General features: G+C 44.7%; 3 protein-coding genes across 3 annotated transcripts; all 3 read right to left on the bottom strand.

Moving 5' to 3' along the window:
- Nucleotides 1-869: 869 nt before the first annotated feature.
- LOC119297531 lies at nucleotides 870-1,552 on the bottom strand. Its single transcript, XM_037575289.1, has one exon. It carries the CDS (start codon nucleotides 1,507-1,509, stop codon nucleotides 1,093-1,095), a length of 417 nt encoding a protein of 138 aa, XP_037431186.1. The 5' UTR covers nucleotides 1,510-1,552; the 3' UTR covers nucleotides 870-1,092.
- A 16,903-nt stretch (nucleotides 1,553-18,455) lies between these two features.
- Nucleotides 18,456-19,154, bottom strand: LOC119297530. Its single transcript, XM_037575288.1, has one exon. It carries the CDS (start codon nucleotides 19,071-19,073, stop codon nucleotides 18,657-18,659), a length of 417 nt encoding a protein of 138 aa, XP_037431185.1. The 5' UTR covers nucleotides 19,074-19,154; the 3' UTR covers nucleotides 18,456-18,656.
- Nucleotides 19,155-21,675: 2,521 nt separating this feature from the next.
- Nucleotides 21,676-22,292, bottom strand: LOC119297529. Its single transcript, XM_037575287.1, has one exon. It carries the CDS (start codon nucleotides 22,220-22,222, stop codon nucleotides 21,806-21,808), a length of 417 nt encoding a protein of 138 aa, XP_037431184.1. The 5' UTR covers nucleotides 22,223-22,292; the 3' UTR covers nucleotides 21,676-21,805.
- Nucleotides 22,293-23,942: the final 1,650 nt, after the last annotated feature.

Genomic DNA, 23,942 nt, shown 5'->3' with positions numbered 1-23,942 from the left:
TCAAAAACTTAGCCTTTTTATAGGTATTTTCCGCATCAAATTGTAAGATGATTTAGCATTTCAACAGTCACAAACTTAGCCTCAAACTAACTAATTTCTAATCCTTCCCGTTCTCAACTGAGTAGAGGGTTGTGGCATGATGAGTGCTTTCCGTTTTATGATGTCTGTAACCAAACCTTTAGAGATGTAATGGTGGAACATTAAAAATGTTGTGAGCAACTTGTTTTCACATCAACCTGAACTTAGAATTAGAAAATAATCTAATCCTCAACCATAGCAGTAGGAGTTTTGCTCTGTGTTGGTTTTGCCATTCTCTTTTACTAGTTCTTAAATTTTGGCTAGTTTTGGCTTGCTCTGCTTCCTGTTTTTGTTCTCTTTTCTTCCTTTGCATTTTCTCAGCAATCTATCAACACAAGAAAAAAAATCAAGACAAGAACTTGTTTTCGCATAAAAATGTGTCTAAAAAATAGTTTTTCACATCGATTTGAACCATAAATGTGGAAATAAACTTCAACGATTTGATATTAGCGAGAAAATTAAAATCAACAAAACAGGAAATTATTCCACAATGTTTCCATTTGAGCCTTGCTGTTGATCTCTTTCTTTTTAGACACTGCTATAACATGTACATCTAAAATTATGAAATGTTAAAATCAACATGAAATTTCAGTTTTCGAGAATCAAAATTAGATTTCTTCTGTGCATGTCATGGTTCATGTTGTATTTCAAAGCCTTGCTTAATTATTTGTTGATAAGGCCCTTATTCTCTCAGACACAAAGATAGGGACAATAGTGGGAAGTTGAGAGTGGTCGATGTGGGATATAGGAGGCGGTATAAGTATTATTCATTACATTTGGCGTATGCTTACAGGCTGAAAGGAAGCAACATTCATGCAACATCCTTTATTACATTACAACGAAAACAGAAACATACATTTCTGCATAACATGGGCTAAAAGGAAGCAATACTCATGCAACAACCTTTATTAGATTACGAAGAAAACGGAAACATATACTTCTGCATAACATGTGAACTGCAGTGCCGAACCATTCACTAACTTTATTCTTCTGGCCTTTTTAACTAGTAGCTCCCTATTCTCCGAGAGCGAACACGGCCGCATCATGGGTGTCAGACAGGCCGGTGTCGGTCTTGATGGTGACCTTATCAGCAGAAGACTCATCCACATAGACCTCGACCAAAGAAAACTCCTCGACCTTGACCCCGGTGACCTTCTTCATCTTGCCCTTTTCCACAAAAGCGGTCACCTCAGTGTCGTAGAAGACGGTCTGGTTGAGCTTGTTGAACATGTGCTCTTTCTTATTCTTTTGAAGTATCCACACGAACCCACTCTCACAGTTGTGCCCGACCTCCTCGATGTCATCCATAGGAAAAAGGCCTTTCGGGAGGCCGAGCTCTTCGAGAAGCTCGACCGTCTTCTTCTTGCAGATATCGTTCCCCTTGTGGACCTCGGCACCGGCGCGGTGGCTCTCGACAAGCTGGGACGCCATTTTGGGGAAGTGGGTTTTAGCTAGTTTGCTGGATTGTAGACGAGCTTGTTGAAGGTGATAGATCAGGATCCGATGGTGCTGCCTTATATAGTTGCTGCAAGTTGTACAGGCTGCGAAGAGCCTCTTCGAAGCTGCTACGCGCGCGCCAACCCAGTGAGACCAGCAGCTCTCTTCTGTGGACTTCTCTCAGCAGTTGAAGAGAAAAGATGAACGTCCCCTTTTTGGAGTTAGCTCATTACGTGCAGCCATATCTGACCATTGAAATGCCTTATGCTGAACTCTAACAGAACGATGGAGTTGAGTAGGTCACGCATGAATGAATTGACCATTGCGTTTATTGGTTTGTCATCGCAGCTGCGTGTGGTCGAAGGAACCGTACGAGCGCGCATGGAAGCAATGTGCTTGCGACAGTTCTGCAAGAGGGAAACAAAGCAGAGATCGTTTTGTTTCATCTGTTGAACGTTGCAGAGGTACCGTCATCGCCAAAGCACGAGGAGTGATCCCTAGCATGTCTAGAGAAAGCGTCCAACAGCAGGTTCAGTGTTAAAGTCACGTGGACATGTAGGCCCAGTTTTTTTGGCCAATTCTTTTGGAATCTTAAGAATCAATCATCCACCCAGCTTCTCCCAGAATCTTGAATATGCATTTTTTTTACAATCCTAGCTAGTTAGGATGTAAACAGTTAGGATTGTAAAAAATATATATGGGTACAAGATTCTGAAAGAAGCTGAGTGAAGTGTCAATTCTCAAGATTCTGGGAGAATTAGCCAAAAAACTGGACCATAATATTTTGTTGTAACCATCCTCCGTGGTCTGCTTGTCAGTGGCCAGGTCGCTCGCCGGTGCTCTTGTTACGTGGGCTATTGTATCAATTTTAATTTGGTTTCTTGTTAATTAAGCAGGCAATTTTTACTCTCTTCTTAATTAATGAAAATAACATGTCTTTTGTTTCGTTAAAAAAAAGTACGCTATCAAAGAATAGACTAGCTTGGCATCATCACAGATTTTGCTAGTTCCATTCACCGATTACTTTTGCTTATTTAAATGTATGGAATAGCTTACTTTTGCATATTTCATGACTATTTTTCCTCATTAAATTAAAAAAATCCATAGTTTAGCAATCACAAACTCGGCCTTTATATAGGTATTTTCTACATCAAATTGTAAGATAATTTAGCATTTCGACAGTCACAAACTTTGCCTCAAACTAGCTAATTTCTAGCCCTTCCCGTCCTCTACTCTTTGGACTTCCTCTTTCAGATACTTCCCGTTTTGAAGAAGAAAACATGAACGTCTCCCCTTTGGAGTTAGCTCATTACATCCAGCCATATCGGACCACTGAAATGCCTTATGCTGAACTCCACACCAGAACACTGGAGTTGAGCTGTTCACGGATGACTGAATTGACCATTGCGTATATTGGTGTGTCATCGCAGTTGCGTGAGGTCGAAGGAATCCTACGTGCGCGCATGGAAGCAATGTGCTTGCCACAGTTCTGCAAGAAGGAAACAAAACAGAGATCGTTTTGTCTCATCTGGTGAACGTTGCAGAGGAGTTGATCCCTATCATGTCTAGATCAAGCATCCAACACCAGGTTCAGTGTTAAAGTCAAGTGGGGATGTATACCTCTCTAATATTCTGTTGTAACCATCCTTTATGGTTTCCTTGTCAGTGGCCAGGTCGGTCGCTCGTGCTCATGTTATGTGGGATAGTGCTCATGTTATGTGGGGTAGGTTGTATTGATTTTAACCCGCTTTCCGGTTAATTAAGCAGGCAATTCTCACTCTCCTCTTAATTAATAAAAACAACAAGTCTTCTGCCTGCTCTTTCGAGCCGCTCTCCCAGTCAACGTTCAAAGGCATCACCATACCATAGCACTTTTGAGCTTGAGAAATGCTTTTTTGGCTTCTTCTCTGTTAAAAAAATTATGCTATTAAAGAATAGACTAGCTTGTCGCAGATTTTTAGTTCCATTCACCGATTTTAATTAGCCTTTTTATGGGTATTTTCCACATCAAATTATAAGATAATTTAGCATTTCGACCGTTACAAACTTAGCCTCAAACTAACTAGTTTATGTACTCGTTCTATCTTCATCTATCAATGAAATGATACGCAAGCTTTGCGTATTCGCGAGAGAAAAAAAACTAATTTCTAACCCATCCCATTCTCAACTAAGTAGAGAGTTGTGGCATGATGAGTTCTTTCCGTTTTATGTTGTCTAACCAAACCTTTAGAGACGTATGGTGGAACATTAAAAATGCCGTGATCAACTTGTTTTCGCATCAACCTGAACTTAGAATTAGTTAATAATCTAATCCTCAACCATAGCAGTATGAGTTTTCATAGTGTTAGTTTTATCATTCTTTGTTACCAGTTCTTAAATTTTGGCTAGTTTTGGCTTGCTCTGGTTTCTGCTTTTGTCCTCTGGCTTGCTCTGGTCTCAGCAATCTTTCAACACAAGAAAACAAAATCAAGACAAGAACTTGTTCTTGCATAAAAACATGTGCCTAAGAAAAAAAGATGTTTTTCACATCGATCTGAACCATAAATGTGGAAATAAACTCCGATTATTTGATATTAGCGAGAAAATTAAAATCAACAAAACAGGAAATTATTCCACAATGTTTCCATCTAAGCCTCGTTGTAGATCTCCTTGCTATTTTGAGGCACTGATATAACATACATCTAAAATTATGAAATGTTAAAATAAACATGAAAATACAAATACTGAGAATCAAAAATTTGAATTCTTCTGTGCATGTCATGGTTCATGTTGTATTTGACGAAAAAAGGTTTCCCCACACTTTAGATTATAAAGCAACCGCACCGACAATATCCGACAACAACAATGAGTTCGAGGTTCACACGCAACCAAAAGAAAAGAAAAGAAAAGAAAAGAGTGTAACTAGGTTCAGCTTGGGGCACCACACAACAAAACCCAATAAAGGACGCAGCCAACTAGCTAATCTGGGAAAGACGAAGGAAGTGGGGTGGCGGCGCGATGGATGTGGCGGTGGAATGAAGACCCGCAATGATCATGTCAAGATTGTCCCGGTCACTCCGCTTGCTAAGCGGTCTCCAGAGCCGTAAGAAACCACACAGTTTGAATATCGCGTCAGCCGTACGAGTCAGAATCACATGCTCAATCACTAGTTTATTGCGCACAGTCGATGAGGTCCAAGCGAGAGAGCACATCACCACCCAAAGGGAGGGGCGCAACCCGGATGGCCGGCTGAGGATTTCCTAGAACATGTCCGGGAGGTTATCATGGCACCATGTAACGCCCTCGATGCGGCTATATCTCCCACGTGTCGAAGCATGACTTAGAGGCATAACCGCATTGAAAGCAATGTCGCAAGTGAGGTAATCTTCACACAACCCATGTAATACATAAGGGAAAGAGATACATAGTTGGCTTACAACCGCCACTTCACACAATTACATGAATAAGCATTACAACATCCAAATACAATCAAGGTCCAACTACGGAACCAAAATAAAAGAAGACTACCCCAAATGCTACACAGATCCCCGATCGTCCCGACTGGGCTCCACTACTGATCAACTGGAAGCGGATCAACATAAAAGACAAGATCTTCATCGAGCTCCTCCTTGAGCTTGGTTGCGTCACCTGCTCGGTAACATCGGCACCTGCAAACTGGTTTTGGAAGTATCTGTGAGCCACGGGGACTCAGCAATCTCGCACCCTCGCGATCAAGACTATTTAAGCTTATGGGTAAGGTAAAGGTATGGGGTGGAGCTGCAGCAAGCGACTAGCATATATGGTGGCTAACCTATTCGCAAAAGAGAGCGAGAAGAGAAGGCAAAGCACGATCGAGAAACCATGATCAAGAAGTGATCCTAGAATAACCTACGTCAAGCATTACTCCAACACCGTGTTCGCTTCCCGGACTCCGCCGGAAAGAGACCATCACGGTTACACACGCGGTTGATGCATTTTAATTAAGGTCAACTTCAGGTTTTCTACAACCGGACGCTAACAAATTCCCATCTGCCCATAACCGCGGGCACGGCTTTCGAAAGTTTAAATCCCTGCAGGGGTGTCCCAACTTAGCCCATCACAAGCTCTCACGGTCAACGAAGGATATTCCTTCTAGCGGGAAGACCTGATCAGACTCGGAATCTCGGTTACAAGACATTTCGACAATGGTAAAACTAAACCAGCAACACCGCCCGAATGTGCCGACAAATCCCGATAGGAGCTGCACATATCTCGTTCTCAGGGCACACTCAGATGAGCTCTCCATACAACTAAAACCAAACCTTGAGTTTCCCCGAGGGGGCGCTGCACAGGACTCTAGTTTGGACCAACACTCAGAGGAGCACTGGCCCGGGGGGGTTAAAATAAAGATGACCCTTGAGTCTGCAGAACCCAAGGGAAAGGAAAAGGCTAGGTGGCGAATGATAAAACCAACGTTGGGCATTGCTGGAGGAGTTTTATTCAAGGCGAACTATCAAGGGGTTCCCATTATTATCCAACCGCGTAAGGAACGCAAAATCCGGGAACATAACACCAATATGACGGAAACTAGGGCGGCAAGAGTGGAACAAAACACCAGGCATAAGGCCGAGCCTTCCATCCTTTACCAAGTATATAGATGCATTAATTAAATAATATATATTGTAATATCCCAACAAGTAAACATGTTCCAACCAGGAACATCATCTCCATGTTCCAACAAGGGACAAACTTCAATCTTCACCTGCAGCTAACAACGCTATAAGAGGGGCTGAGCAAAGCGGTAACATAGCCAAACAAAGGTTTGCTAGGACAAGGTGGGTTAGAGGCTGGGTTCAAACAATATAGGAGGCATGATAAGCAAGTGGTAGGTATCGCAACATAGGCATAGCAAAAGAGCGAGCAACTAGCAAGCAAAGATAGAAGTGATTTCGAGGGTATGGTCATCTTGCCTGAGATCCCGCAAGGAAGAAGAACGAGTCCATGAAGAAGACAAACAGACGTAGACGAACGAATCCTCACAACACGACGTTACCGGATCCAACCCGAAGAAGCAAACACCGGAAAAGAAGCATACAACATAGTAAACAACCAACACATCAACATGGCGTGATGCACAATCGAGTATGATGCATGTCCGGTTTAATGAAGCATGGCATGGCAAAGTGCACAAACAAACCTACAAATTAAGTGGAGCTCATTATGCAACGGAGTTGCATATTGAAGAAAACACCACATGACTTATTTAGTTCTCTCTCGTTTATGTACCCAACACGATTAAATATTGTTAGCATGGCAAGAGGGTGAAGCAAATGAAAACTACATATCTAGTCAAGTTTAAATGAGGCTGGAACAACATACAACAAGTCCGGAGACAAACCACATGTGCAATTTAAGGATTTGGTACTGTTCTGCCCCCAACCATATTTTAGATTTGTTAAACATGCAAAGTAAAGCCACCATGTTAAACTAGGAAAAATTCTACCCCATTTACATATAAAGTTTATTAAAAACCGAGCCACGGTTATTTAGTTATGAATTAAATCATATTAACATGGCATTTAAGAAAATTTACTCAAACAACATTTTAAACATTTTAAACATGGATGAAAATGGCATATTATTAAACTATACAAAATTCTAAGCAACTTTCATATATAATTCATTTTAATCCGATGCACCAATTGTGAGTTATTATATGCATGTAGTAGAAGGAGGTTTCTGTAAAACTGCCAACTCTGGAATATTGACAAAATCGCTGAAAGAAAAAAAACAGGAGCGGGCCGAAACTGAAACAGGGCCCTGGGTCTGCGGTGGCTCACCAAGGTCTAACTTCAACTGGGCCGGCTCTGTGGGCTGCAACTGGCAGAAAGAGGTGGCGGTGGGTCTAGGCGAGGCCGGTCCGGGCGCAGTCAACGCACCTGGTTCCTTCAATGCAGGGAGGCAGTGAAACGAGCTCGTGCTCGTCAGAAGGCAGCGACGCGGCAGGGGTGCATGGACTCCGGCGAGCGGTGAGATGACGCGGCTTCGGCGTGGCGTCGGAGAGGATGGCAGGAGGCGGGACGACGTGGGACTTGTGGTCAACGCGGCAGGGGCGGCTTCCTCTGTCTGCTCCTGACAGAAGGATGAAGCGTGGCACGGATGGAGCTCGAGGGAAGCAGCGGCGACCTGGAACTCCGGCGGCTGGCCACAGGTGATGCTGGCGACGGGAAGGTTCGGACTCGAGCTCTGTTCGAGCACAAGATGGTGCAGGGCAAGGCGGAGGAGGCGTCAGGGTCTCCTGGTTGTTGCAGGCGCGCGGGCGACAAGGAGGTCGGGATGGCAAGCTTGAGGCAGAGGCGGCTGGACGAATTTGAGGTGGGGGAGGCGCGTGAGGTCCAGGTGCGGGACGTCGTTCTCCAACGAGGCAGGGGCGCAGACGACGCGGAGACGGCCGGATCCGGGCGGCGAGGAGGCAAACGACGACTGGGCTGGGACGGCACAAGGACGATGCCGACGTGCTCCACGGCCACGTCAGTTGGCGAAACTTGCCTGTCTTGGAGGAGATTGAGGCTCGGCGGGTGGGGCCTCGCTGGAGCTAGATGGATGGATCGTTGCGGTTGCGGGCCGGAGCGGCGTTGTGACGAGGCCGAGGCTGGCTTCTTTCGGTTCCTGCGAGAAGACGCCGAGGAAGAGAGAGATGAGATGATGGAGATGGAAAAACAGAGGGAAGAAGGAAAAGGGAAAGGGCGAGGAAGTGTTGGCCTGGCGCTCAGGTGGTCCTAGCTGTGGCCGGAGATGCTGTGGCCGGAGATGCTGCCGTCGGAGACACGCAGCCAAGGAGAGGCAGTTGCTCGGGCGCGGGTGCTGGTTGGGTGGACTGGACGCGTCCAAGGAAGACAGAGGGAGATGGTGATTTGGAGCGATGGGGAATTTAGCGAAGAGGGTGGAGGCAGTTGGTTGGATCGGGATGAGATCCCGAGGTGGAAGAGGACTGGTGGCGGCGGCTGGGAGGATGGGACAAGGCTCCTAAATTTTAGGGTTGGACCTCAAGTATATATAGCAAGTGGATTTGGGGTGCATCTGGGCCCTCGATTAAAATCGGACGTTCTCGGATAGATAGGTTAGGGGGCCCAATTAAGAAAATGGAGATATTTTGTAGATGTTTGGGGATGATCCGGATCAAACGGTGACAACTATTCGGGTCGGTTCCGGGACAATTTTTCGGACGTGCGCGAGGAGGGCCGCGGGCTGACGAGAGAGGTTAGGTTGGGTCTGGCGGATTGTAAAGAGAGGGTTGGTCTGAGAGAAGAGGGGAGAGATGCAGCCCGGCACGGTTTTCGGAGACCGAAAATGTCCGACGTTAGACCGGCTATACTGCCGCTATAGTTATCCGTTGGGGCGTCAAACGGACTCCGAACGCGATGAAACTTGGCAGGCAGCCTGCCTACAACATAAAAACACCGCATGCCAACTTTCATCCCATTCTAAGAACATTTTCCGGCCACTTATAAAATAATATTTCGGACGTGCCGCGGGCGCGTGCAAGTGTGGCTGGGCTCAGAACAGACAACAGAAGGAACTGGGGGAACCCGGACGGATGCAGGTTTTGAAAACATGATGATGCAATGCACATAATGACATGATGAAATGCAACACGCAAGCAAATGACATGGCAACGACATCGAATAACTGGACGACACCTGGCACATCGGTCTCGGGGCATTACAACACTCCACCACTACGAGAGGATCTCGTCCCGAGATCTAGGATGGCACCGGAGGGAAAAAAAGATGAGGAGAAGAGGTAAAACAAAGTTTCTTCTTTGACAAACGAGTGAAACCAAAGAACCTTGCGAGGTTGGACAAATTGAAAGAAAGAATACAACAAAGATGAATAAAGTTGAAAACACTCCGTTAGGAAAGAGGAACAAGGAACATTACTAGAAGCTTGTAGGTTGAAGACATAAGAAAAGTGTCACCAAGGACAAGAAGTACATGCAAGCACCCCGGATAAAATGAGATGTAGAAGGAACGATAAAGATCAATTACGACAACACTCCGGTTGGAAATGGAAGGGATTTAACATGATCTTGACAAAACAAGAAGATGGGTTGAAGAGAGCAACATCACAATGCCTCTGGAACAAAAGTAAGAATGGAATGGAATGAACGAAGGGAAACAAGATCTTGAGAGAGCACGCTTACGACCAAATGCTAGAACAGAGTTGTTGGAAAACCAACAACGGAAAGAACAAGGTTGCAATGGGCTTATGGAGAACACTCAAAACTATGAGGTGAAATTCTGCCATTAACGGAATTGGATTGATATCAAGAAGGAGACGATAAACTATAACACCGGGAGGATAAATGAAGAACTTGGGTCGTTTATGAGCACCATAAATAGCCACAATCCTTAGGGAAGGCTTTAGGTGAACTATAACCCAAGATAACTCCAATGACGAGATTGATGGGTTTAAATATCTCATCCTTAACAACATGTTAATCATGAAACATGAACTCAGATTATCAAGAATGACATAATACCACCTCCAATGGTACGGAAGAAAGAATTGCACTCCGGATTACAAGATGAAGAAAAACTTGAGCTCCTCTGAAAAGAATCTTGATGAACACTTCGAGAAGGAATTAAATACTTGATGAACCATCATGTAGGACATCCATGAGGAACTCCAGTAAACAAAATGATGATAAAAGCAAGAGAAGTTGAAAACACAAGGTGAAACCTTGTAATGATTTAGAAGGATCTTCGTGGTGAAATAATTGAGAGAACTTGGAACTCCGGGAAAAGAAAGATGAATCAAGTGAAACCGCGAATTTGATGAACCTCCGGAATAAGGAATTGAATTCGCTCGATGAAATAAGAATGAGAATTACATTATGGTTATCCTTCGCCAATTAAAATGATGACAAGCAACGGATTTGGCATACTACTTATTCTCGTTGAAAAAGGATTAAGATTGATATGGAGCAAACTTGGGAAGGTCTTCAACGAATCACCGGTAGAATTTGGAAAACAACGAATGACTTGATACGACAATGAAAGGAAGAGATCTCTTGAACGAACCACCGTTTGAATTGAAACAAGAATAAATTGATATGATAAACGAAGGAAGAAGAAATCTTGAATGAACCACCGTAAGAATTAAAAATGAACAAAGAAAAGATAATGAAAAACACCGGGAAGAATTTAGTAAATGAACGAAGATGCTTGAGAGAAAGTAGATACATGAGAACGAAGAGATCATAAACTGATTAGAGAATACTTGAATGATGCACCGGTAAGATTGGAGAATGATAACTGACAACTGAGAATGAATAATTCTGAGATGATGGGCTTCGGAGAATCAAACTGAAAAAAAACAAAAAAACTCCTGAATTACTCCGGATGGGTGAAAAGAATTCTCACAATCGAATACAATTATGAGAGGATGGCAACGGGCTGGAATCATGAATCTTGAAGGGAATGGAGCAAGATTGAGAGAAAATCTTCTTCGGTCTTCCAATCTGAGAATGACTACAAGAAACACCACCATGAATTATTTAGACACTCCGGAAGAATCAAAACGAAGAGGTTGAGCCAACGATGAAAAGAATTTGACAGATCTTGGAGAAAAAACATAAGACTGATGATAATTCATTCTTACGTCAAACTTTAGAAAAGAATTTGAGAAGCTCCGGAAAAATAAGAAGAGTCAGGTAAGATCCTGGGAAAAGACCTGTGGGTTAGGGCCCACTCAAAAGATACACCGTTGAACGATTTTGAAGAGAGATTTGCACCAGTTGATTAAATGGCTTGAATGAGATAACCACCTCGAAAGAGCTTGAACGAATGCAAAGTGGACACACGAATCTTCGAGATATCTTGAGCACTCCGGAACAATAGAATAGCAAGCGGGGAAGATTAAGAGGTGCACCGGCATGAGAAGACATTTGAAACGAGGAAAAAGGATATGATCAACACCAAAATCTTGAATTGAATCCACCGGAGAAGAAAAGAATGGAGAAAGAAGAACGAGTAGAGCATCTTCATGAGAAACACCGGGTAAAAACATGAAGGAAAAAGAATGGAGAGACTCCCATCAATAAAATGGATACTTGAATAAGAAATCTGGTTCCTTGAAGAAAAAGGGTGGGAGGGAGGGAAAACAAAGGCAATTTGGGATGAATGAAATGAACACCGTTGAAAAGAACTGAGATTGGATCTTGCAAATGTTGAAGTGATCGGATCCACTTGACGAGAAACACGCCGGTAGATAAGGAATTTAGATGACAATCTCGATGATCAAGAAGGATTTGTGTTCACATAGAAATATGAGAACGCCGCTTGGAAAAGGTATGGAATCAACATTTGACTTCAAAGCAACTCGAATACCACAATCCAAAACAAAACAAAGGATTGGCTTGCAGAATAAGCCGGAACAAACATATGATAGAGATTCCGTCCGAAGTTTTCGTGGTGGGGCCTACACGGGCTCGATCGTACAGCACCATCATGTACAAGGCAGTGCACATGACATACGAAGCGTCCCCGAGTCGGCATAGCCAAAGACTCTTTAAGACACAATGAGACCACTGTAAAACCGACCGTGAATAGGCGGACCACTAGACGTCGAACCCCAATTTCATATCATACATCTGTCGGAAAGATATCCTAAGAGCTACTTGAATTCCCACTTATGAAACTCCCGAAACTTTTCCGGTTATGCAATCAGGTGTTGGGGATACAGGGGAAGCATAATATCTCACCCAAATCTAGCAAATCCTACATCCAGCTGTATCCATCCTTCAACACATAACCGAGAAAAACTTTGGAAATTGTCTACCTCAACCTTCGAAAAGCATCCGTTATACAAGTTATGGCAATACTCCCGAATTCCCGCCCCAGTACTGGGTGGCGTCGAGGTTATCTCACCAACAACTGCATAAAAGAGATTTTCGATGTCGGCGAACTAAACTCAGGTATTTCAGAACTGCAACGATAAAATTGTGACGACGACACCTCGGAGCTCAACTCCCCGGAACACTGCCACAACCCCTAAATGACAGGAGGCACCAAGAACAATGTTCTCGTCACAAAAACATCGGAACGATTCCAAGATACCTGCGTGATCCTAAAAAAATTTAGTGAAATTTGAGAAGAGAAGAGTAAAAACTCTACGTCAGGAAGCCTTACCAGAGCGATGAAGGGACTGGGAGTAAAAATAATTCCTAAACTCTCCGATTTATAATTCCTAAATGACTCAAAACATTTTTCTAGACTCAAATCGTCCGCTAATCCGATCAAGCAGTGGGGGCTCCTAAGGTCGGGGAAGGCTCTGATTACCAACTTGTAACGCCCTCGATGCGACTATATCTCCCACGTGTCGAAGCACGACTTAGAGGCATAACCGCATTGAAAGCAATGTCGCAAGTGAGGTAATCTTCACACAACCCATGTAATACATAAGGGAAAGAGATACATAGTTGGCTTACAACCGCCACTTCACACAATTACATGAATAAGCATTACAACATCCAAATACAATCAAGGTCCGACTACGGAACCAAAATAAAAGAAGACTACCCCAAATGCTACACAGATCCCCGATCGTCCCGACTAGGCTCCACTATTGATCAACTGGGAGCGGATCAACATAAAAGACAAGATCTTCATCGAGCTCCTCCTTGAGCTTGGTTGCGTCACCTGCTCGGTAACATCGGCACCTGCAAACTGGTTTTGGAAGTATCTGTGAGCCACGGGGACTCAGCAATCTCGCACCCTCGCGATCAAGACTATTTAAGCTTATGGGTAAGGTAAAGGTATGAGGTGGAGCTGCAGCAAGCGACTAGCATATATGGTGGCTAACCTATTCGCAAAAGAGAGCGAGAAGAGAAGGCAAAGCACAATCGAGAAACCATGATCAAGAAGTGATCCTAGAACAACCAACGTCAAGCATTACTCCAACACCGTGTTTGCTTCCCGGACTCTGCCGGAAAGAGACCATCATGGTTACACACGCGGTTGATGCATTTTAATTAAGGTCAACTTCAGGTTTTCTACAACCAGACGTTAACAAATTCCCATCTGCCCATAACCGCAGGCACAGCTTTTGAAAGTTCAAATCCCTGCAGGGGTGTCCCAACTTAGCCCATCACAAGCTCTCATGGTCAACGAAGGATATTCGTTCTAGCGGGAAGACCCGATCAGACTCGGAATCCCGGTTACAAGACATTTCGACAATGGTAAAACTAAACCAGCAACACCGCCCGAATGTGCCGACAAATCCCGATAGGAACTGCACATATCTCGTTCTCAGGGCACACTCAAAGGAGCTCTCCATACAACTAAAACCAAACCTCGAGTTTCCCCGAGGGGGCGCTGCACAGGACTCTAGTTTGGACCAACACTCGGAGGAGCACTGGCCCGGGGGGGTTAAAATAAAGATGACCCTTGAGTCTGCAGAACCCAAGGGAAAGGAAAAGGCTAGGTGGTGAATGGTAAAACCAATGTTGGGCATTGTTGGAGGAGTTTTATTCAAGGCGAACTGTCAAGGGGTTCCCATTATTACTCAACCGCGTAAGGAATGCAAAATCCGGGAACATAACACCGATATGACGGAAACTAGGGCGGCAAGAGTGGAACAAAACACCAGGCATAAGGCCGAGCCTTCCACCCTTTACCAAGTATATAGATGCATTAATTAAATAAGATATATTGTGATATCCCAACAAGTAAACATGTTCCAACCAGGAACATCATCTCCATGTTCCAACAAGGGACAAACTTCAATCTTCACCTGCAGCTAACAACGCTATAAGAGGGGCTGAGCAAAGCGGTAACATAGCCAAACAAAGGTTTGCTAGGACAAGGTGGGTTAGAGGCTGGGTTCAAACAATATAGGAGGCATGATAAGCAAGTGGTAGGTATCACAGCATAGTCATAGCAAAAGAGCGAGCAACTAGCAAGCAAAGATAGAAGTGATTTCGAGGGTATGGTCATCTTGCCTGAGATCCCGCAAGGAAGAAGAACGAGTCCATGAAGAAGACAAACGGACGTAGACGAACGAATCCTCACAACACGACGTTACCGGATCCAACCCGAAGAAGCAAACACCGGAAAATAAGCATACAACATAGTAAACAACCAACACATCAACATGGCGTGATGCACAATCGAGTATGATGCATGTACGGTTTAATGAAGCATGGCATGGCGAAGTGCACAAACAAACCTACAAATTAAGTGGAGCTCATTATGCAACGGAGTTGCATATTGAAGAAAACACCACATGACTTATTTAGTTCTCTCTCGTTTATGTACCCAACAAGATTAAATGTTGTTAGCATGGCAAGAGGGTGAAGCAAATGAAAACTACATATCTAGTCAAGTTTAAATGAGGCCGGAACAACATACAACAAGTCCGGAGACAAACCTCATGTGCAATTTAAGGATTTGGTACTGTTCTGCCTCCAACCATATTTTAGATTTGTTAAACATGCAAAGTAAAGCCACCATGTTAAACTAGGCAAAATTCTACCCCATTTACATATAAAGTTTATTAAAAACCGAGCTACGGTTATTTAGTTATGAATTAAATCATATTAACATGGCATTTAAGCAAATTTACTCAAACAGCATTTTAAACATTTTAAACATGGATGAAAATGGCATATTATTAAACTATACAAAATTCTAAGCAACTTTCATATATAATTCATTTTAATCCGATGCACCAATTATGAGTTATTATATGCATGTAGTAGAAGGAGGTTTCTGTAAAACTGCCAACTCTGGAATATTGACAAAATCGCTGAAAGAAAAAAAAACAGGAGCGGGCCGAAACTGAAACAGGGCGCTGGGTCTGCGGTGGCTTACCAAGGTCTAACTTTAACTGGGACGGCTCTGTGGGCTGCAACTGGCAGAAAGAGGTGGCGGTGGGTCTAGGCGAGGCCAGTCCGGGCGCAGTCAACGCGCCTGGTTCCTTCGATGCAGGGAGGCAGGGAAACGAGCTCGTGCTCGTCAGAAGGCAGCGACGCGGCAGGGGTGCGTGGGACTCCGGTGAGCGGTGAGATGACGCGGCTTCGGCGTGGTGTCGGAGAGGATGGTAGGAGGCGGGACGACGTGGGACTTGTGGTCAATGCGGCAGGGGCGGCTTCCTCTATCTGCTCCTGATAGAAGGATGAAGCGTGGCATGGATGGAGCTCGAGGGAAGCAGCGGCGACCTGGAACTCCGGCGGCTGGCCACAGGTGATGCTGGCGACAGGAAGGTTCGGACTCAAGCTCTGTTCGAGCACAAGATGGTGCAGGGCAAGGCGGAGGAGGCGTCAGGGTCTCCTGGTTGTTGCAGGCGCGCGGGCGACAAGGAGGTCGGGATGGCAAGCTTGAGGCAGAGGCGGCTGGACGAATCTGAGGTGGGGGAGGCGCGTGAGGTCTAGGTGTGGGACGTCGTTCTCCAACGAGGCAGGGGCGCAGACGACGCGGAGACGGTCGGATCCGGGCGGCGAGGAGGCAAACGATGACTGGGCTGGGACGGCACAAGGACGATGCCGACGTGCTCCACGGCCACGTCAGTCGGCGGAACTTGCCAGTCTTGGAGGAGATTGAGGCACGGCGGGTGGGGCCTCGCTGGAGCTAGATGGATGGATCGTTGCGGTTGCGGGCCGGAGCGGCGTTGTGACGAGGCCGAGGCTGGCTCCTTTCGGTTCCTGCGAGAAGACGCAGAGGAAGAGAGAGATGAGATGATGGGGATGGAAAAACATAGGGAAGAAGGAAAAGGGAAAGGGCGAGGAAGTGTTGGCCTGGCGCTCCGGTGGTCCTAGCTGCGGCCGGAGATGCTGTGGCCGGAGATGCTGCCGTCGGAGACACGCAGCCAAGGAGAGGCAGCTGCTCGGGCGCGGGTGCTGGTTGGGTGGACTGGACGCGTCCAAGGAAGACAAGGAGTTGGTGATTTGGAGCGATGGGGAATTTAGGGAAGAGGGTGGAGGCAGTTGGTTGGATCGGGATGAGATCCTGAGGTGGAAGAGGACTGGTGGCGGCGGCTGGGAGGATGGGACAAGGCTCCTAAATTTTAGGGTTGGACCTCAAGTATATATAGCAAGTGGATTTGGGGTGCATCTGGGCCCTCGATTAAAATCGGACGTTCTCGGATAAATAGGTTAGAGGGCCCAATTAAGAAAATGGAGATATTTTGTAGATGTTTGGGGATGATCTGGATCCAACGGTGACGACTGCTCGGGTCGGGTCCGGGACAATTTTTCGGACGCGCGCGAGGAGGGTCGCGGGCTGACGAGAGAGGTTAGGTTGGGTCTGGCGGATTGTGAAGAGAGGGTTGGTCTGAGAGAAGAGGGAAGAGATGCAGCTCAGCACGGTTTTCGGAGACCGAAAACGTCCGACGTTAGACCGGCTATACTGCCGCTATAGTTATCCGTTGGGGCGTCAAACGGACTCCGAACGCGATGAAACTTGGCAGGCAGCCTACCTACAACATAAAAACACCGCATGCCAACTTTCATCCCATTCCGAGAACATTTTCCGGCCACTTATAAAATAATATTTCGGACGTGCCGCGGGCGCGTGCAAGTGTGGCTGGGCTCAGAACAGACAACAGAAAGAACTGGGGGAACCCGAACGGATGCAAGTTTTGAAAACATGATGATGCAATGCACATAATGACATGATGAAATGCAACACGCAAGCAAATGACATGGCAACGACATCAAATAACTGGACGATACCTGGTACATCGGTCTCGGGGCGTTACACACCAATTGCCACCGACAACATCCCGGAGGCAACTTCAAAGAAAGATCGCTGTCGGGCAGCGGAAGAATATGTGGTTGGAGTCCTCAAGTACTTCGCATAAGGGTCATAACCCATTCCCCGGGCCATTGTGTTTGAGAACCTTCGTGCCCGAAGGGAGGTGGCCGCGCACCCACCGCCGGAGAAAGATGCGGATCTTCAATGGCAGTTTAATATCTCAAAGGAGAGTTAACTCGTTCGAACCTGGCGAGGCTAATAGCGCGTGATATAAGGACTTGGCCAAGAACCTCCCACTTGGTTCAAGTGTCCATGAGATCGCGTCCTCCTCAAGGGAGGGGGCGTGGAGGGCTATGCATTCAGGGGGTGTATCTGGTGCACCTGGACTATTTGTGCTATCGGTGCACCGGTCGCCCGTTACACATTAAAAAATATTCCAAAAAATTCAAAAACAATTTAGCGTATTGACACAACATCAATGTACGTTGTCACAAAAATTTAAATCAATATTCGAAACATTGCTTCAGATGCAAAAAATAACAAATTTGACATTGAATAGTACATAACACAAGTTGGGCTTCAGTTTTGGCCCATTAGCACATTGACGTCAAATTTGTCATTTTTGTATCTTGAGCATTGTTTTGAATTTTGATTCAAATTTTTGTGACAACATACATTGATGTTGTGTCGATAAACTAATTTTTTCCGGATTTTTTTGAACATTTTTTAATGTGCAACGGGGTTTGGTGCATCGGTAGCACCAATTCCCTTGGTGCACCAGATATGTTCCCTATGCATTCAAGCAACTCCTCTCATTGGTCCCGTTCAAGCAGGCCAAAAGTGCGTCGAAGGGTGATGCTCCCCAAGTCCTCTAAGGCCGCACTCACCATGAGTTGTGGGCGAGTGCAAATACTAAATAGCGCATAGAACCGTTCTGCGAACGGTCTATCGCCCGACCACCGATCTAGCCAAAACATGGTGTTTGTACCTGTCCCCACTGAGATCGAGGAGCCGATCTGAAGGACTGGTCATAACTGCATGATTGACTGCCAGGATTAGGATCCGCCAAGCCTTGCTTAATTATTGGTTGATAAGGCCCTTATTCTCTCACATAGAGAGATAGGGACAATAGTAGGAAGTTGAGAGTGGTCGACGTGGGATATAGAAGCCGGTATAAGTGTTATTCATTACATTTGGCGAACGCTTAAGGGCTGAAAGGAAGCAACATTCATACAACATCCTCTATTACATTAAAAAAACGGAAACATAAATTTCTGCATAACATGGGATGAAAGGAAGCAACATTCATGCAACATTCTTTATTGGATTACAAAGAAAACGGAAACATATACTTCTGCATAACATGTGAACTGTAGTGCCAAACCATTCACTGACTTTATTCCTCTGGCCTTCTTAACTAGTAGCTTCCTATTCTCCGAGAGCGAACACGACCGCATCATGGGTGTCAGCCAGACCGGTGTCGGTCTTGATGGTGACCTTATCAGCAGAAGACTCATCCACATAGACCTCGACCAAAGAAAACTCCTCGACCTTGACCCCGGTGACCTTCTTCATCTTGCCCTTTTCCACAAAAGCGGTCACCTCAGTGTCGTAGAAGACGGTCTGGTTGAGCTTGTTGAACATGTGCTTTTTCTTATTCTTTTGAAGTATCCACACAAACCCACTCTCACAGTTGTGCCCGACCTCCTCGATGTCATCCATAGGAAAGAGGCCTTTCGGGAGGCCAAGCACTTCGAGAAGCTCGACGGTCTTCTTCTTGCAGATATCGTTCCCCTTGTGGACCTCGGAGCCGGCACGGTGGCTCTCAACCAGCTGGGACGCCATTTGAGCTCCTTAGCCGGTACTTGTTTGCTCCTTAGCCGGTACTTGTTTGCTTTGGAGTGGTTTGTGGATTGGCAGATGAGCTTGTGGTACTTGATAGATGAGGATCTGATGGTGCTGCCTTATATAGATGGTGCAAACTGTAACGGCTCCTAAATGTCTCTAAGATGGATTCGTGGGCGGCTGCGCGCGCCAGCCCAGTGAGACCGGCAGCTCTCCTCTGTGGAATTCCTCTTCAGATGCTTCTGTTTTGAGGAAGAAAAATGAACGTCTCCCCTTTGGAGTTAGCTCATTACATCCAGCCATATCTGACCATTGAAATGCCTTATGCTGAACTCCACACCAGAACACTGGTCAAGGATGACTAAATTGACCATTGCGTATATATTGGTGTAGAAGAAGTCCATGTCATCTTATCCAACAAGCCGGGCTCCATACCAAGCACAAGTTGGTGGCCTCGGGTGATACCAAAAATCAGTTCCCGAGTAAAAAAAAACCTGTTCCCGTTGCACTTAGACTACAAGCTTTGTGGGCAAAGCAATTGACGGAACGCTGACCTTGTTTTCATGTAAACTGAGAAATTATTCCACAATGTTTCTTTTTCCGAAAAAACTAATAATCTATTCATTTTCAATCATGACAATACAATGAACATAAATAATAATAAAAATTACATCCAGATCCGTAGACCACCTAGCGACGACTACAAACACTGAAGCGAGTCTAAGGCGCCGCCGTCATCGTGCCTCCCTCTCCGGACACAGGCAAAATTTATTGTAGTAGACAATCGAAAAGTCTTTGTGTTAAGGTCTCATAGGACCAGCGCACCAGAACTGCAACCGCCGCAGATTAAGAGTAGCGTAGATCGGAAGGATCCAATCTGAAAACACACGAACGTAGACGAACGACGACCAGATCCACCAAGATAGATCCACCGGAGACACACTTTAACACACCCATCGACAATGCTAGATGCATCACTGGGACGGGGGCTAGGCGGGGATAATTTTATTCCATCTTTAAGGAGCCACCATCGACTCACCTTTCTGAACAAGACACAAACCCTAAGAAAACTCCAATAAACAACTGGCTCTCAAATGGCCGGGATCCACCGCTCTCAAATGGCTCTAGGGCCATTGGAGACGGGGCAATGCTGGCGGGAGGCGGAAAAACCCTAAGCCTTTTGTCTCATCTGGTGAACTACCATGATCGCCAAAGCACAAGGAGTTGATCCCTAACATGTCTAGAGCAAGCGTCCAACATTAGGTTCAATGTTAAAGTCACGTGGCCATGTACCTCCAATATTCTGTTGTAACCATCCTCCGTGGTCTTCTAATTGTGAGTGGCCAGGTCGGGTCGCTGGTGCTCATGTTATGTGGGTTAGGTTGTATCGATTCTAAACCGATTTCTCGTTAGTCAAGCGGGCATTTCTCACTCTCTTCTTAATTAATGACAATAACAAGTCTTCTGCCTCGTTAAAAAAATGCTATTAAAGAATAGAGTAGCTTGGCATCGTCCTAGATTTTGGTAGTTCCATTCACAGAATTATTTTTGCCTATTAAAATGTTTGGAATAGCTTACTTTTGCATATTTCATGGCTGTTTTTCCTCACTAAATTGAAAAAAAAAATCCATAGTTTAGCAATCACAAACTTAGCCTTTTTATAGGTATTTTCCACATCAAATTGTAAGATAATTTAGCATTTCAACAGTCACAAACTTAGCCTCAAACTAACTACTAATTTCTAATCCTTCCCGTTCTCAACTGAGTAGAGGATTGTGGCATGATGAGTGCTTTCCGTTTTATGTTGTCTGTAACCAAATCTTTAGAGATGTAATGGTGGAACATTAAAAATATCTTGAGCAACTTGTTTTCACATCAATCTCAACTTAGAATTGGAAAATAATTTAATCCTCAACCGTAGCCGTAGGAGTTTTGCTCTATGTTGGCTTTGCCATTCTCTTTTACTAGTTCCTAAATTTTGGCTAGTTTTGGCTTGCTCTGGTTTCTGCTTTTGTTCTCTTTTGTTCCTTTGCATTTTCTCAGCAATCTGTCAACACAAGAAAAGAATCAAGACAAGAACTTGTTTTCGCATAAAAATATGTGTCTAAAACGATAGTTTTTCACATCGATTTAAACCATAAATGTGGAAATAAACTCCGATTATTTGATATTAGCGAGAAAATTAAAATAAACAAAACAGGAAAGTATTCCACAGTGTTTCCATTTGAGCCTTGCTGTTGATATCTTTTTTTAGACACTGCTATAACATACATCTAAAATTATGAAATGTTAAAATCAACATGAAAATCCAGATATCGAGAATCAAAATTAGATTTGTTCTATGCATGTCACGGTTCATGTTGTATTTCAAAGCCTTGCTTAATTATTTGTTGATAAGGCCCTTATTCTCTCTCACACAAAGATAGGGACCACAGTGGGAAGTTGAGAGTGGTCGATGTGGGATATAGGAGGCGGTATAAGTGTTATTCATTACATTTGACGTATGCTTACAGGCTGAAAGGAAGCAACATTCATGCAACATCCTTTACTACATTACAAAGAAAACAGAAACATAAATTTCTGCATAACATGGGCTGAAAGGAAGCAACATTCATGCAACAGCCTTTATTAGATTACAAAGAAAACGGAAACATATACTTCTGCATAACATGTGAACTGCAGTGCCGAACCATTCACTGACTTTATTATTATGGCCTTTTTAACTAGTAGCTCTATTCTCCGAGAGCGAACACGGCCGCATCATGGGTGTCAGACAGACCGGTGTCGGTCTTGATGGTGACCTTATCAGCAGAAGACTCATCTACATAGACCTCGACCAAAGAAAACTCTTCGACCTTGACCCCGGTGACCTTCTTCATCTTGCCCTTTTCCACAAAAGCGGTCACCTCAGTGTCGTAGGAGACGGTCTGGTTGAGCTTGTTGAACATGTGCTCTTTCTTCTTCTTTTGAAGTATCCACACGAACCCACTCTCACAGTTGTGCCCGACCTCCTCGATGTCATCCATAGGAAAGAGGCCTTTCGGGAGGCCAAGCACTTCGAGAAGCTCGACGGTCTTCTTCTTGCAGATATCGTTCCCCTTGTGGACCTCGGCACCGGCACGGTGGCTCTCAACCAGCTGGGACGCCATTTGAGCTCCTTCTTAGCTGGTACTTGTTTGCTTTGGAGTGGTTTTCTAGGTTTGTGAATTGGCAGATGAGCTTGTGGTACTTGATAGATCAGGATCTGATGGTGCTGCCTTATATAGATGGTGCAAACTGTAACGGCTCCTAAAGGCCTCTAGGATGGATTCATGCGCGGCTGCGCCGGCGCCAACCCATTGAGACCGGCAGCTCTCCTATGTGGACTTCTCTTAGATACTTCTTGTTTTGAAGGAAAAAGATGAACGTCCCCCCTCTGAAGTTAGCTCATTACGTCCAGCCATATCTGACCATTGAAATGCCTTATGCTGAACTCCACAGCAGAACACTGGTCAAGGATGACTAAATTGGCCATTGCTTACACAAGAAGAATCTTCAAGTCTTTTGATCTCGAGCGACTATATTGACCAGAGAGTAGAAGTCCCAGTGATCTTGTATAGTAATTAAGAAGCTGGGGTCCGTACCAAGTCACAATGCCGCAAGCTGACAAGCTAGATTAGATGTCTATATGCACCATCTGCCAAAGTTTTCCATCTGCAACTTAGCCTCGAGTGCTAACCTCTGTTCCATTTAACTCGCAGGAATTCAGATGGAACATAAGTTGATGTCGAGTGATACAAAAAAGCAATCCTCAAGGTATGTGAGCAAAGCATTGCACCGAATGCCGACAAAGGAACATTCAGAGAACACTATAATCATCATAACAAGAACAAATTCAAAACCAAATATGTTCCGTCAACACATCCAAAGAGGAAGTGCAACAAGAACCACACTGAAGATGTTACATCAGGCATCCGAGTAAGTTTGCTAGGACCACAATATAACTCCATCTATCATTACAAGATCAGACAAGCAAGCAGAACATCCAGTGAACAAGGCAACCTGCAGTCAGACCGGAGATCTCACGCCTGCGCCGTCTCCCTTACGGTTCCACCGCTCAATCTTCGCCCTCCTCTCCTCGCTGCCCTCCCTGCTCCTCCGGCTATGGTGGTAGTAGTCACCATAGCCGCCGTGGTCCAAGCTGCCTCCATAGTAATCGGCTAATCGCCATGGTCCCTAGACCGTGAGGAGCGATAAAAAATATGATCGTAGTAGTGTTTTAAGTTATGTCGTTTCATGTTTAATGTGCAACATTTAGTACTAGAGTTCAAAATATGCAGTGAATTAATGTGCTTATGATCATGTTCCAAATATTAGGGTTCCTGGTGACCAAAAACCTTCCATTCACCGAATTATTTTTGCCTATTTAACTACTTGCAATAACTTACTTTTGCATATTTTACAGCTTTTTTTCCTCTCTAAATTAATAAAATATATTCCATTGATTAGCAATCACAAACTTAGCCTTTTTATAGCTATTTTCCACATCGAATTGTCAAATAATTTAGCAGTTCAACAGTCACAAACTTAGCCTCAAACTAACTAATTTCTAACCCTTTCCATTCTCAACTGAGTGGAGGGTTGTGGCATGATGAGTTCTTTCCGTTTTATGTTGTCTGAAGCCAAGCCTTAAAGATATAATGATGGAACATTAAAGCAACTTGTTTTCACGTCAACCTGAACTCAGAAAGAGAAATTAATCTGTGGATCATGCAGCCTCAACCATAGCAGTATGAACTTTGCTCTGTGTTGGTTGTGTCATTCTCTTTGCTAGTTCTTAGATTTTGATTAGTTCAGGCTTGCTTCGGTTTCTGCTTTTGTCCCATTTTT

Source organism: Triticum dicoccoides, chromosome 5A (genome assembly GCF_002162155.2).
Source record: "Triticum dicoccoides isolate Atlit2015 ecotype Zavitan chromosome 5A, WEW_v2.0, whole genome shotgun sequence".
Classification (NCBI taxonomy): domain Eukaryota; kingdom Viridiplantae; phylum Streptophyta; class Magnoliopsida; order Poales; family Poaceae; genus Triticum; species Triticum dicoccoides.
Note: the sequence above shows the minus strand (reverse complement) of the source record. Positions and strands in the feature narration are given on the sequence as shown.